The sequence below is a fragment of the Platalea leucorodia genome (assembly GCF_965183815.1).
Source record: "Platalea leucorodia genome assembly, chromosome: Z".
NCBI lineage: Eukaryota > Metazoa > Chordata > Aves > Pelecaniformes > Threskiornithidae > Platalea > Platalea leucorodia.
The window spans coordinates 54,042,341-54,058,676 of NC_138858.1; the positions used below are offsets into that span (position 1 = coordinate 54,042,341).

Consider the following 16,336-nt stretch of genomic DNA (forward strand, 5'->3'; position numbering starts at 1 on the left):
AGTGCCAAAACTAATATAGGAGTGAAATATTCATGAACAGTAACAGAAGAACAAGAGTTCTGGTAACGAACGAAGCAGAACATGTTTTCCATCTCTCAACAAATTTAGCAAACAAGGTTCTCAAACAGCATTGTTTCCAACACCGGAAATAAGTGAACCAAAAGAGAATGTGAAAACACACGTATTGCAGCAAGTCAGAGTAAGCACACCTGAAAAGATTGGCAACCATCCTACAAAAAAATAACTCCCGCCCTTCTCTTCCAAAACTATACTATTCATGGGGACAAAATACAAACTCTTAAAAAGCCTCTTTTGGTATATCTGAAAAAGAACAGATCACTTAAGAGTCTGAAATGGTGAAATAAGAAATTGTCCCATGTTTTTTCAAATGGCATTCCTCACCTGCATATTATATCAGTTATATATTACCTTTTTACAAATAGAAAGAAAACATTTTTTGTATAGGACGTGCAATAAGTTGCTCAATGGAACAGAATAATGTAAGGACAAAAGAAACTCCAAGGTAAAAGATACCAGTGAGATACAGATATAGATCTTCATGGTTTGTCAGTACAAGAGATTCCTGGATGACAGTAGGCACCAACCAACTGTTAACTTAAAAGCACCACAAGACATTAAAGCAAATAGAGGACGATTACATATTAAGCAGTCTAGACACAACTAATAAATATACCCACTATTCAGCTGTAACAGTTGAGGCGGACATTAGCATAAAAGGATGTGTTTGATTGCAAAGGAAAGACTACAGTTTGGCTTTACAGAAGCCTTCTGCACTTTCTTGACTGCTAGTTTCGCATTTCATCAAGTGATTATATTAATACACATACAAATAAATAAATCTAAAAATTTATGTAGTGGGTTTTAACATGCTATGTACTCAAAGCATTATGTTCTAGATTACATAGAAACTGAGCAGGGCCAATACTCTGTCTTACAATCATCCATTTGTGCATGCGGCGCAACTGGTGTCATTACTAATGAGGCAAGGACACTAAAAATGCTAACAAAGGCCCCTCAAAAATATAAGCAAAAAAAAAAAAAAAAGAACAGGTGAAAAAGTTCAGATGAAAACAACAGACAGCCCATTTAGAGACACTGTAAACTGCTTTGCTCCATGCCAAAGGAGATGGCACAAACTGGATGAAAAACAAATGCCAGGAACACTGACTGGTACCAGCTGTTAGGCAAGAATGCATTTTATAGTCCACTGAATTTTGACCCATCCCCAGAAAATGAGGGAGAGAGGCAGACTGAGTAAAAAAGACTTCAGGATTCAAGATTTTACTGAATTTTAAAGATCTCCAGGAGACTTCAAAAAAATTCAGGGGGATTGAAGTTTCCACTTCTAAATAAACTGATAATGAGTTGACTGACAAGAGACAAAAAAATGGTAACAAAAGAGAGGTTCGGAGAACCACTGCGTTATTGAAAAACTGGGGAGTCTGTGGAAAAGTCTTAATAACATGTTTATTCAGTAGTATGTATTCCTGAAGGTTTGACTCAAAACACAACAAAGCAAAGCTCTGACTGAAAAACATACAAGCAATTTTTCTATGATGTGAATATTTGTTTGGTAGAAATGGACAGAGGCAGAAACAGATCATAAGCCTTTGGAAATCCCATTACACAAGTCATCGTGCAAGCACTATCTAGGCAACCATGAAACTGTGTTCATGTACGATGCAAAACGTGGTCCTTCAAGGAGCGTCCACTAATCAAGTTCAAGAGCATGAATTCATAATAAATAAATCAATGACTTACATGAAGAGGGGTATGAAGTAAACATTACTTGCACGCTAACTTTGGGTCTAAAAATCTGGCAGGTTCAAACAAGGTAACACAAAGTAGTCCAACTGTACAATAGCATAAAGAAAACATTTTATGGTTGGCAAAGATAAAAGAACCATGTCACCTCTGTACAGGACATGGGACTCTTGTAAACTAGAACTGCTGCATACAGTTGGATTTCCTAGAAGGGATATAATGCCATGGTCCCATACAACAGGAGGCTGGTGAAAGTTAAGCTAATCCACAATACCCATCTAAGTACAGAAAAGGGTCCTGGAAGCTCTATGAAATCCAAAATCAATACAGGAAACTAAGTACAAGCAACCATCAATCCCTCCTACATTTTTGTAGATGAAAAGTGCCTTTGGATCAATGGTGACAATGGTATTTTTTTTTTTTTAAATCAGCAGACAGCTATAAATTCCTCCTGCCTTTTCTCCCCAGTTTCCCATCTTCCTCCTCCATCCCAACTTGAGTATATGACATCGTGTAAACAAATAATGAGAGGAACATAGGCCTAGCCCTTTTGTCATCTGTTCCGGGAGTTTATACGTGCAAGTTTTTAACAACTGGGCTAGTTTGCAGTTTTTTAGATTGGTCAATATTCTGTTATTTGCATCAGAGTGCATGTTTGGAGTGTGGTTTGAGGGTTGATTTTTTTGTCCTTTTAACCACAAAGATGCAACTGTAACCAATGAAGCCAGTGGTTTTTGACTCCAGTCTTCTGATAAACTTTCAATGCATGATATGTGACGGTGCCAAGAGCGTAGGGTCAAGGAATAAAGATGAGGAAATTCTGAGTCTCACACTTTTTAATAATCAAAGGTGCAACACTTTGAGGTGACCTATCCTGTATGACACATCACCTTCCCAATTCCTGTTCATCAGAAGCATGTCTGTTTGCTTGCTTGTATGGATTCCGTACTGCAATACAGAGATTTGCAAGACAAATTTCCATGTACAATAATGGAATCATGCCATTCTCAGTCTGCTGCACACAGGCCTGACTCCCAAAGTTTGCAGTGTTTGGTTTTAACATGAAAGTCACTGTAACACTCTACCAAAATCAAAGTGCAATCCACAGTCCTTTTCCCCGAGTCACCTAAAGCACAAACATAAATACAAACATAGTGGAGCAAAGCTCACTACCAATCTGTTAAGACACCAATGGTATAAGCGGACTGATTAAATTCTCTTGGAAACAAGCAGAAATAATAATAAGAAAAAAATCATGCATATGAAAGCAAATAGAAGAAAATGCAGAAGTTCTTGAAGTACTCATCGTTTTAAATTCTTGTCCTTCCAAAAACATTATAGAAACTCCCAATGATTCCTGACTTGCCTTTGAAAATCTTACCCAAATTTGGTGACAAAACACGTTGTTCAAACCAGCATCTCTGATCAGCAACAAGAATACACGGACCATTTCAGCTGCTGCACTGCAAAACTGAGAGAGAAAACTTACCAGCATGAGCCTTGAGTATATGAGTTTTCAGGCGGCTATTATAAGAGGACTTGAATGGGCACAGTTTGCAACGGAACGGCTTATGGTGTCCATGATGAGTCTGCATATGACGATCCAGACTTGAAAGAGAAAGACAGAAAAGGGAAACACAAAAGAGTAAATAATTTCAACTATTCCTTCAGATGCAAATCAAAACACTTGACAGCAATAATAAATTAAATAAGAGGCAGACTAGGCTCAACTATCCTTTCTCATGCTCTCTCTTAAAATACAATAGGTCTGCTTACAGAACAAACTAGAATCTAATCTGAGGAAAAGGAGAAGAGCTGACACCAATTCTGTTATGCAGAAAGCAAGCCACTTAAATAAACTTCTAGGGCAAGATTACTAGAAATTAAATTATACCTGAACCAGACTTAGAGGACCAGTTGAAGAAACAAGAAACAGACAAGAACAATAAAATTATCATTACAGAATTTTTCTCCTGGCAAACATTTTCATGAAAATATGCCCCCTTTTGTTCTGTTGATGCAGGGGGCGGGTGGGAAGTATTTTTGTCCAGCGTTACTGAGGAAGCCTTCTTTTGGTTACAGCAGCAAAAGCAGATTAGAGATCCTGCTCTGGGGAGGGTGCCAGCAGGCTGCAGTTGATGAGTTCCAGGATTAAAAGGCAGCAGAGTTTCAAAAGTAACAGTGTGGGAGATTCTGCATGAAGCTCAACAAGAGAAGAAGGGGTGGCAAGGACCGGCCTGTACTTTCTTCAGGGAAACTGGAAGCTACCGACAGCCTGAATACTGGGGGGTGATCAGAACCTGCTCTCTCTCCACAGTTTCTCATAACAGCTCAGTAAAGTCTGAAAGGGAAAAAAGGATGTTTTCCACATTTTCTAACAGAATATCAAATTAATTCTATCTGAGCGAGTCCTGCAGAGCTCGGCAGTTCCTACACTGTGGCTAACAGCCATGAATTCAGAATCTCCAGGTGCCAGGCAGGTAGTTTCAACTTGGGTTGTAAACATTTCCAGTACAGCCTCTTCTTTGGACACATTCATGCTTTATGATGCAGTCTTAGTTTGAGCCATTTTATGCATGGTGATGGAACAGCAACAGGGCAGATACAGGACACTGGAGGAGTGGCAATTTGCCAAAATTACCCCCCACCTGCCACCTTAATTCTAGATGTATTTCAGCATATTTCCTTTTATTTTTCCTAAGTTCTCCTGTTCTTTTTTTACAGAATATTAACACATAGATCAAGTGGCAGTTGTTCCAGCCCTCTCACACTACACAAGATTGTCACGGGATCTTTAGTCCCACACTGACAAGAGCTTGAGCCAGAAAATCCCTGTTTACAAGAGCTAACACTGAAGTCTGTGTATCCAAAGATCTGATGACCGCAAAAAAATAAAAAATGAACTTATGTCTCCTCTCAGGGCCACTTCGTACAATTTAATAGAAATCTGGGATGGAGTTTGTGGCAAGATAAAATGTACAGCTTTTCGAGAGAAATGGGAAAAAAGTCTCCCAAATGAGTAAGACATTTGACACTTGCAGTGAATACTTCATAGAACAAAACTTGTTTTAAATAGCTGACAGGGAGTGAGTTTACTTAACAATGAAAGCAGACTGCCAAAGATGTATATAATACATATCAAGCTATTCTAAATATATGCCTTAAGGTATTCTACACAGCAATAATTAAAACTATATTCACAACCACATACTTTGTCAGCAAAATTCTTCTGAAGGCAGGTTTTTAAGTTTTGGTCAGATTTGGGAGAACAGTGGGCTATTTAAACATTTGGTTGGGTTTATTTCACAGACTTTATCTCCCAAGGGAGTAACTGCATCAGAAACAAAAATAAAACACGAAGCAGACAACTTCAACAACAGCGACAACTTCTATTATCAAGTTAGGTGATACCTGTAGAGTTCTTCCTTGCCATCCACCACTTTCTGACTTACCTGGTCCTTCCACTTGGAGGGCACGATTTTATTTGCTTCCAAGGTAGGAAACAGAGTGACTAGACACCAAACACAACACAAGTCTGATTTTGGAAGCAAACCAGTTTACTAAGCGAATAGCAGGTTCTGTAAGCTTTGTGAGGTAGGGGCATCCCGCACTGCCAGCCTTGCCAAAGCAGGGTGGGATATACCCAGCAGTACCCATCCTTCCCCCAGTTCCTTTCCTTACGGTTGGCTGCTCAATCCTATAGCCCTTTTCAGCAAGGCAGACCAAACTGTGACATCAATTTGCAATGCTGTGCCACTAGCGGAAATCTTGCTTTTTAACATCAGGAGTTAAAAAATGCTTTTTATCATACTTTCTCTCCCGCATGCATTTGATTGCAAAATAGTTACCTCTTCACCAAATTTAAAAGCGCTACTGACAGTGCTATGAATGCCTACATCAAATAAGCACCTGGATCTCTCTTCTGTTAAAACGGTAAATAAGGAGCTCTCTCCCCAGAAATTAGAGAAAACATGTACCTGTGAGTCAGTCCAAGATGCCAGTGGAAAATATCCCACAAACCCCATTTTTTCGGGGCATGCCATATATACATGGTTATGATCAAAATGGATTTAAAAACTACCCAGCTTAAAGTAAAGTCAGACTTAGGGAAACAAATCATAAGAAGTGTGATTATTAATGACGACTATGTATTTTTCACATGCTACATCAGACAAGGAAACAGGCTGAGGGAGTCACTAGTATACCACACTGGTGTGAACTTCAAATATCTGTAGACTGAAATTGTGTAACATAATTAAGAAAAGAAAAAAAATCTAAGGTAAGTTTATGAAAACTCAGTCATCAAAGAGTTGTAGTAATTATAAACACGGTAGTCATGTGCAGCAGAAGTTCCATATATATGAAAGATTAACAAGGAAAATACTTTTCTCTCCTCTTCTTGGCTTGTTAAGTCTCATGCATTTGACAAGGTTGCATAAGTGGTGGGCTTCACTGTTTGCCTACTGAAAGAAGTCCTATTCTTTTGCTTGCATGATTTTCCCCTACATGCAAAAAAAAAAAAAGGACTTAAATAAATTCAAGAAGATATAAAGATCCAACCTTTTATAAACAGCCACTCATAATGGCCAAAGATTTTACAGCATGGAAGATACCTAAATGCTGAGGAAGGTGTTGCTCAAGAACAAGTTGAGTCACTGTTCTTCACTGTCAACCTACAAAACAGTAGTGCTAGTTTGTGCTTCTTTTGAAAACAAAAATAAAAGCCACAACTTACTTGTGCCTGAAAGCAGAGACAAAGGAGCAATACTGGCAGCTGTACTTGTCTTCCCGGGTAAACATGGCCAGAGCCAAGTGACTCCTCTCGTGAGATCGCAGACCCTGCATAGACATCAAAACCCGGTCACACTGGCTGCAGTGGTAGCCCCCAGGCCTGGTTTCATCTTCCAAGGATGCTCCAGATTCAGCTTCTGTAAATTCCATAATGCCAGGGTCTTTGGCTCCCTCACAACCCTCCATCAAAGTTGTGTTTGAAGGATCTTCAGCTTCCTGCTAAAAAACACATACCCCCCCAAAGCCATCAATTCTCTCTCCCTTCTGCCCCTCAGTCTTTCCCATGTGTTCTTTATTATGTCTGCGTTTCCCACTGCATTAGTTTTCTAAATATATCCCTACACAAACTCCACATCAATGGCTTTCTGAAAAAAGGGCCTACACTTGGCAGGGAAAAATGTAATCGTACTGTTATATACATACATGCATATGTAAGAAAAGAATCTCACTCCTTGATCAAATTTGTGCCAGATAATGCAAAAAGACAAGAAACCAAATCAACTATCTTTCAATAGTCTTGATATGAGTCTCCTAAACTTGATCAGATAAACATTACTAAGGGATAGAGCAAGTCCATTTTAGTTTATTTTGCTCTAGCTTACAGTGTAGCTACTCTGCAGACCCATACAGTAGTCTAGTCTACAGCAGACTTTGTCCACCAGTATCAAATTCACAAGAAAGAACTAGTACTCTAAAATCCTACAATCCTCTAAAAATAAAAAGCAAACAGAAAAAGTCTTTTTATTCCCCTTTCCCTTCCTCTCCTCTCTCCTTTCCTTTCCTTTCCTTTCCTTTCCTTTCCTTTCCTTTCCTTTCCTTTCCTTCCCTTTCCCTTCCTTTCCTTTCCTTTCCTTTCCTTTCCTTTCCTTTCCTTTCCTTTCCTTTCCTTTCCTTTCCTTTCCTTTCCTTTCCTTTCCTTCCCTTTCCTTTCCTTTCCTTTCCTTCCCTTTCCTTCCCTTTCCCTTCCTTTCCTTTCCTTTCCTTTCCTTTCCTTTCCTTTCCTTTCCTTTCCTTTCCTTTCCTTTCCTTTCCTTTCCTTTCCTTTCCTTTCCTTTCCTTTCCTTTCCTTTCCTTTCCTTTCCTTTCCTTTCCTTTCCTTTCCTTTCCCTTTTCTAACCAGAGCATGCATTTTTGCAGCAACTTTAATAACCTATGAGAGTATTTCCATCACATTCTTTCAGCCATGGATTTCAGCTTTGGTTCCCTGCTGCAAAATTTCTATTTACTCAAAACAAAGCACTGACCCTACATAAACTTCACTTTAGAAGCAAGGAGCAGAGGAAATGGTCTGCTAGGAGGGAAGCATCTGTATTTGTCAGTAGTACTAGGTAAGGTAAAGGAAGGTCAGTGGTAGGGCAATGAAGGCTCTCTCAGGTAGCATGAGTTAGGCTATGAAGGACTCGGCTTCCTCACAACAAGCAGACGATGTCACGAAAGAAGCACCCTTAGTGAGGCAGCAGGAGTCTTTGCCAAGAGCTCACTGCAGCACGAGGAGGAATACGCATAGTTCCCACAGCCTTGTTGCACTTTCACTACCCCCGGTGATATCCTGGAAATCGGGCTGTGGAGCAATGGCCGATCCTTGGAGATATCCTAGAAGGCATCCCCTTTCAGAGGGAGAAAGGAACAACACATTTACACCTAATCACCTGAATGGGACCACTGGCCCAGCTGGCCACTGAATGTTTTGTTTGGAGCCAGCCTGCAAATTTCAAGTGGAATGGTGTACCACAAGCAACTTCGCACATTGGCATGTGCACACTTCGTCTTCTAAAAAAAAAAAAAAAAGAAAAAAAAAGAAAAAAAGAAAACAAGCAGCTCTTTTAGGGCTTAACTCAGCAGAAAAGTAGCCCAGAATAGCTGAGAGAAAGCCTCCTGCTCATAAACCAAGTCTTTCGGTCATCAACGACATCAACTCCTTTGTGGCTGAGAAGAAATGAGAATTAAATAGTCTTCGTGCTCCTGGATCAAGAGTGGAAAAAAGTTAAAACATCTTAAAATAAACCGAATGCACTTCAGAAACTTAGTGTTAGATTAAAACATCATGCTGAACTGGAATACCCAGTTCAAATCCCATTCAACTTCACAACAGCCCTCCATAGGTTTTCAACGAGTCCTTTATTTTAAAGAATGCAAGAAGTTGCAGTCACAATTTTAAAATTCTTACCTTTACTGTAGCTGACACAGAAGAGACGTTGCCATACTGGACATGCTTGCGGAGGTGATTACAGATGGCTCGAAGTGTTGGATGGACTTCCACGCAAAATTTGCATTTGTAGCCAACCACCTTCCTCTCCTTAAGTTTTGAAACATCTTCCAAGTGTCCAAAGGCCTGTTTGAGTACACAAGCAGAAATCACTGAAGTATGCTTTGTTATCTCATTTTTAGGAACGCAGACCAGATTTTACACCTGAAGGGAAATTATGCTTGATGTACACATGTCCTATTTTGCCGAACTGCAAGGTCAATTTTTGTTGACATCTATTAATGCCTCCAGAACAAGCAGACAAGACATCTGTGCAGAAGGAAACCTTCAGTTTCTGCGTAACAGTGGTCCTGTAGAATACCATTCAGTCTGGCCTGAAACTGTGCTCTTCCATGACACCACGACTTCCCCAACAGCTGTGAGGAGATTTTTCCACAGCAAGTATATTTCAGACTCAAGCAGAAGTAAGGGGGTAAACTGGCAAGAAAAGGAGCACAACTTGGTCTTTTGCTTATGAGGCACTTGCCCAAAGTTTCAGTCACCAGACAAATTCATCTCATGTTAATACTGAGTGCTTACTCAAGTAAAGTACTGAGAGAGAGAGAAGGTTGAGAAGGAAACTGATGTGTTATTCAGAGGTACACTGAAGAGCGGGATGGGACATTTTGGAAAGTATCTGGAACAAAGTGCAGTCTTGCCACAAAAGAACAAGTAACTGTCAGATACTTGGCCTTCCAGAAGGGTAGGAGGAAGGAAAGAGGATAGAGAAAATACTGAAGAAAGCAGTAGGAAGGAGCAGGGCTTCCTATAAAACCTAGGGACATGTGGAGGATGGATGAGGAAATTAAAGCAGAATGCGTAATTGACTTATGGAGCTCACTGGCACGCTGAGTCATTCATTAGCCTGTGGTCATTTGGCTGTTAAAGAGAACATGCAAGTGGGCATTAGTGGGCTCCCTGGCAGGGAGCAGGGAGCAGGGAAAGAGACCAGACAGACAAATCCTTACCCTCTCTTGTTTAAAATCCGCAAAAGCACCATCTGCATATTTCTGCTTGCTCAAAAGCTGCTTCCTCCTCTCCTGACGTTTGGCACGCTTCTGGAATTCCTCGTTGTGACCATTCAAGTGTGCGGTCAGCTCTGCCGTGCTATGCAATTTTGTATCACAGTGCTTGCACTGGTAGACCGGGTTCTGAGAGCGGGTGCCACTTCCCAGTATAGCAAAATCCCTCTTCAAATCCTTGCTGTGGTGGTCGGTGTAATGCATGCACAGCAGCTCTGCTGTGCTGAAGGACAGCTTGAAACATTTTATGCACCTGAAGGGAAGCCACTCAATTTCTTGAGTCTCAGCCTCCACCTCAGGCTTTTCAAAGTCATTCCTCTCCTCAGCTGGAGTTGGCTTTTCATGCTCATCGGCATACACCGCAGTGAAGTAACCCCCCAGCTTGCTCGCATGCTGCTTCTTAGGGAAAACACCAGGGTGACGCTTCATGTAGTGGGACACAATACCCTTTTTGCTGAAGGACTGGAAAGAACAAAGCGAGCACTTCTTCTTCTCTACAGCCCTCCTCAACTCCTCACTTAACTGAGGAGTGTCATCCTTGGGAGGAGATGGAATGATCACTTTATTGGGTTTGTCGCTTACCGTCCTGGAGGCTGCTAAGCAGTGAGTGTAGTAAGCATCAATGTCATGTCTTTTCTGGTAGTGTGCCGCAAGCCCTTTGCGGATAGGGTTGGTGTACGAACACAAGGCACATTTGAAGAGGTTGTTCTTGCCCTCTGGCTGTGCCCGGACGTTGTTATGTTTGATGCGGTAGTGCCTAGCTATCCCCTTCCGGGTCGAACAGAAGTATTTGCAGAGCTGACACCGGAAAACTGTGTGAGACACTAAATGAGAACTGGAGAAATGAGGTGTTGGCACAGAGACTTCTCCAACATCCTCAGCAGCAATTTCTGGGGAGGCCTTGATTTCAGTCACCATGTCTGGCTCCACTGAGGCAGACACCTTTGGTGGTGACTGGGCAAAAACATCAAATTCAGGTTGATTGTGGTATTTCTCATAGTGAATTTTCAGCTTCTCAAGTGTTCCATGGGTGTAAGGGCAGAGTTTGCACCGATAAGCACCATAGCCTTGCTTGAAAATCCTACTTGTCTCTTCCACATCATTCTGAGCAATATCATTTGACTGCTCCACATCATGCACAAAGTCTTCAGCAGTGACCTTTACTGATGGGTGTCGTTTCTGGTAGTGTGTGAGAACGCCATGAATACGTGTGTTAATGTATGGGCAATGTCTGCACTTATATACAGCCCCTGGGTTAATGTCTATATCCTGAGCAAAGTCTGCAGCTTTCACTTTCATGCCAGGATGCTTTTTGCCATAATGTGTCAGGAGGCCATGCAAGTTGTTGTACTCAGACTGGCAAACTGTACACTGATACGGAGTGGAGGAGATGGCAGGGTTTGCAGAAGCCAGCTGGACAGTTTTTTCCTGGGAAAGGCTGGGATCCTCTGCACACTCTGCATCCTGATCCATCTGTGATGTGGTTATCTGGTCTTCAGAATCCATCCTGGCCCCAGCTTCATCAGGCTGCGGGATGGATTTCTCAGCAGCATCTTTCTCCTTAATGATATCTAACAACACAGACTCATCTCCATTCATGGCCCAAGGGTGAAATGCTTGGTAGTGGTTAGTAATATCCCAAATGGAAGATGCTTCAAAAATGCAGTCTCTGCATTTATAGGTCTTTATCTCTGTTGGCATCACTAGGGCAGGAGGGGAAGGATCAGGACCTGCCCAGAGTTTAGTTGCCATATATGTATAGTCAACATAATGCTCAGGATGTCTCCTTTGATAATGCACAAGCAAACCACTTGGCTCTGTGTGTGAATAAATGCACCATTCACAGTGATAACCAGCTTCTATCAAGCCATCCAAAAATGCCCATCTCAGAATGGATGTGACCGTGGCCTTCAGATTCGGGTGGTCTTTCTTAATATGCTTCCTCAACGCATAGAAGTAAGGTGATGTGTAGCTACACTGTCTGCATTTGAGGGCTCTCAGCTTTGACTTGTCCCGTTCAGTGCTGGAGGTGTGAGCAGGCACGCTGCCAGTTGATTTCTTCTGGCTGCGATCGCAAAGGCTCCTAATGGTGGCTGTATGTTGCCTAATCACATCTGCATTAGCTTTGAAGTCACGATGCTTCTTTTGATAATGAATAAGCACGCCTTTCACGGTCCGATTTCCATAATCACAGTGTTGGCAGAAGAACATTTCATTCTCGGGAGGATTCACAGAGGTCTCGGATCCACCCCGGCTCAACTGCTGCATTGACACTGGTGGCCTCTGAATACCAGGTGGCAACTCACCAGCCCTCAACATCGCTGCGGTGGGTGGTGCCTGTCTGATATATTTGGCAGTGACCTTTATCTCTGGGTGCCTTTTCTGGTAGTGGACAAGCACTCCCACAACGGAGCGGTTGCTGTATGAACAGTGTTTGCAATAGTAGAGTTCAGTAGCGAGGTCTGGGGGTGGTGGTGGGGGAGGTGGAGGTTGAGAAGACAAGCTGGACAATTTGGGGGAGACAGGCGTCCCCAACTCAAAAGACATCTGAGCCAGGGCAGAGCCCCTATCAACAGAGACTACACGCATGGTCTTCTGAATCCTGAAATACGATGCTTTTTCTTCGGGGTGCTTTTTCTGGTAATGCACTAGAACTGAATGCATGTTAGGGCTTGCAAATGAACACACATCACAGTCATAAACAACCACAGTATTGACTGAAGGTTCCTTCTGATTTTCACATTCAGGACTAAAACTCTTGGCGGCACTTTTGTTAAAACCAGCTGGCACACCAGCCCCGCGAGCCACGGGGGTGGAGGTTGCCATAGTTTTTGGAGCAGAATTCAAGATCTCTCTCAGTGTCTGAGACTCTGTGTTCAGCCCTTCTTGCTGCTCAACAACGTAGCTTGAAAATATCATTGCATTGTTAATTTTCACTGTGGGATGCATTCTTTGGTAATGTGGCATCAGGCTTCTAACATTCGGGCTTGTATAAGAGCAGAAGCGGCAGCGGTAGATTAGATCAGAATGATCAAAGTTCAGTACATTCATAGCTTCAGGGTGATGCTCTCCATAATGCTGCTGCAGGTCTTCAAAGTTTGTGTAGTCAATGTAGCACTCAAGACAGCGGTATACTGCACTGTGATCATTGGGATCCAGGATATACCTAAAGCTGAATTTAATATAGGGATGCATTCGCTGGTAGTGGGTGCTAACACTCCTGGCAGATTTGTTGCTGAAATCACAGTGCTTACAATAGTAAAGCCTGCCAGAGTCAGTAAACTCTGAATTCTCATTGTTCTGATCAGTACCATAGATGTTTGACTGGCTCCCCAGAACAGAGGCATTAGGGCTCTGATGGTCCTTCATGCTGACAGAAGAATAATAGTCTTCTTCATCTTCAGATAAAGTCAGCTCAATCTCTGCTCCATTGGTGGAATTGTAGTCATGCTGCATGCTTCTGAAGTTTGTCTCCTTCTGGGAATCATTAGCCTCTCTGCCCCACATTTGCTGGGGTGCATAAGAACTGGAAACCTCTATCATTGGTTCTGTTTGCTCTTCTTCTCTGTCTAACTCCACTTCTATCTCCACCTCATTGTCCTCCTCCTCTTCTTCATCATCCTCTACGTTAATGACAGCATCTTCTTGCTGTTTGTTTTGGTTGATTTTGCTCTGCAGGTTGCTCGCTATTTCATCAATTCTAGTTCTCTTTTTCACTGGAGAGAGATCTAAAGGGAAGTCATTTGACACCTTCCGAGGGGCCTTTGCAACAAAGTTATTTTTAGATGAGAGCCCAAGGATGGAGGTCTGGCTCTTCTTTACTGTGCTGGCAGAGGGGTGAGCATCTGCCTCACTCTCTTGTGGTGTGTTTGATGGCGGTCCATCATATTTTGGCAAGTTGTCACAGAATGAATGCTTGTGCTGCTGATGAACTCTCAGGCCTTTCAAAGTTGTGGTGGAATAGTTGCACATTGTGCACTTGTATGGATGTTGTGAATGGGGCTGGGGTGACTGCTGTTGTTGCTGTTGCTGCTGTGGCTGCACCGGTTCCATCATCCCAGCTGACTTCCTGCCATTTATATTTCCACTCTCATAAGACACTGTGCTGTCATTCAAAGAAGAGGCGATGCTTTCTGTCTGAGAGTTCATAGTGTCCCAGTCTGATGTTGTTCCTGTGTGACACTGCTTGTGGGCACCAAGCTTTAATGAACTCTTGCAGGTGAAAGGGCACTCGTCACACTTGTACACAGCTGTTTTGCCAGACAGGTGGATGTTCTCAATGTGACGGGAAATGCTTCGGCGGTGCATCGTCAGGAAAGGGCAAAAAGGACACTGGAACCTGTTCATATACCTTCTAAAGGGAATCCCCTTTGTTTCCAATAGTTTGTTGCCATCAGATCCCATCAGCTGCTCTGCAGACATTCCTGAGGTCTGGTGATCCATGGAGTTCAAGCCATTCTCGCTGTCCATTTCATTTAACTCTTCATCTGAGCTGGAGTCATTTAGCATACTGCTTGTTTCCAGGTCAGCAGAAGAATTCGTCATATCAGCAATTCCATAGCGGGATCTGTCAGACAAATTAACCATGCCCGAGTTGTGAGGTGACTTAGGCTTCATTTGAGGGTAAGACACAGAAGAGAACTTGGAAGATGTAGAAGAGTTGGGCCTGATAAGGGAATTGCCCATAGAGCTCCTGAAGTTTGAGACATTAGCATTTGACATCTCACGTCCTGTTGTATTCATGGAGATATAATTAGAGTTTGGAGATGCATTCTGGGTACTCTTACTCTGTACATCAGGGGCACCAGTTCCATCCTGTTGCTGCCTCAGGCTTGACAGTATTTTTACCATACTGCGGTGCTTCTTCATCATGTGGTCACACCAGCGCTCCCTTCGAGGTGTCTGGTAGCTGCACCATTCACAGCAAAAGTTGCCCCTAGACTTTGTCAGGGGCTTGACCATGGATTCCAAAATACTCCGCTCCACCACCTCTGCAGGCAGCTCCTTGCAGGGTTCCTGCACTGGCACAGAAGCAGACGTTGATTCAGACATAGCAGCAGCAGCAGTAGGAGGAGTTGAACTCTCTTTCAGGTTGTTTTTGTGATACATTTTCTGGTGCTTAATAATCCTCGCACGCCTGGGTGACTTGTAGGTGCAGAACTGGCAACTGAAAACTTTGCCAAAGCCTTCATGCATCATGATGTTGTAACTTAGGGAACTTGCAGTTGGTGGACCCACTGAGCTCCCCCCAGCCTGCGCTCCATGAACCTTGCGTGTGTGCTCTATGAGGAGGTTTTTGGAACGGAAGTAACGCACACAGAACTTGCACTGGAAAAACTTGTTGGTTGGTTTAGGATTTGGAGCCATGTGCTGACCATAGAAAGTCTGGCTCTGGCCATAGTAACTTCCAGTCCCCATCTGACTTGTTGCATTTTGCCCTAAAATGAGAATTAAGGTGTATATGTAAATAAATAAAATCAAATAAAGAGGCTTTTTCTCCACCCACCCTGTATGCATAAGAATGCAACCACATCCTGAATAAATAACAATCACACCAGGATTCCCTCACTTACTTATGGTGAGACCTGCATATCTGGCAATGGTCAGAAAAATTATCATTATGCATCGTGTCTACATATATATGACTGTGGTATACAGTTTGGGACAGATAATTTCCAAAATAACCTTCTTGGGGGAAAAAGAAAGCTAGTACACCAATAAAGTTGAAAATCTTGAGGTGGTTCATGGTAGCAAAGAACAACCACGAAAATCTGAAAACTGAAAAGCAATATGAAGAAATACATGAAAAGCATCTGGGAAATAAAATCATCCTCCATGTTTGCATTTACAGAAAGAGCCATGGTCAGAACCAATATGGCTGAAGCTAGACATCTGCTTTGCTGACATAGCAATAAAGATAATGCGAGTTTTTTAGATCACATTAAAAGTAGAAACTAAAACACTGAAATAAGCCACATGTAAAACAGGGGGTTAGAGCTGAGATCAATCTTAGAGTTGAGATTTACCTGCTATTTCATCTGCAATTGTAAATTCATCCTTTACAGAAGAAAATTCAACCTCAGTCTGGTTGCTAGCATTCATGGAACCAGACCTTGGCTGGCTAGGACTTTCCTCAGAGACATCGGTTGGCTGCAGAAAAGCAGTGTGAACATCCTGAATGTGAGCTTTTAGGTCTTCATAAGATGGAGCTCGAAAATCACAGCCATCACACTGCAGCACCTCCATGGTTCAGGGATGATCTTTTACATTAGAAAATTCTGCAAGAAAAACAGGGGAAAGGGAGAAGAAAGAGATATGTTTTACAGCAGTGCCATTGTAATGAATCCTGAAAAGAGGTGATACCAAGCTTATGATGACTTCAGTCATTTCCAGAGATTCTGCAAATACTGCAGTGTAAAACACAACCTTTGCTTACCATATTAAAAGGCATCAATTGTGATTCACACAAAGTCCTATCTAGGTAGCTCACAAG

The 16,336-nt window shown here is 42.3% G+C and overlaps 1 protein-coding gene across 1 annotated transcript in view; it reads right to left on the reverse strand.

Annotated features, from left to right (window-relative positions):
- ZNF462 (zinc finger protein 462) overlaps window positions 1–16,089 on the reverse strand; it is a gene marked incomplete at its 5' end in the record, with an annotated part of 50,677 nt that extends 34,588 nt beyond the window's left edge. Inside the window, 5 exons of the mRNA XM_082335748.1 lie at window positions 3,275–3,393; window positions 6,521–6,624; window positions 8,744–8,908; window positions 9,790–15,281; window positions 15,870–16,089. Of these exons, the coding sequence (XP_082191874.1) occupies window positions 3,275–3,393; window positions 6,521–6,624; window positions 8,744–8,908; window positions 9,790–15,281; window positions 15,870–16,089 (6,100 nt within the window). The remainder of the gene's footprint in view (window positions 1–3,274; window positions 3,394–6,520; window positions 6,625–8,743; window positions 8,909–9,789; window positions 15,282–15,869) is intronic.
- Window positions 16,090–16,336: the final 247 nt, after the last annotated feature.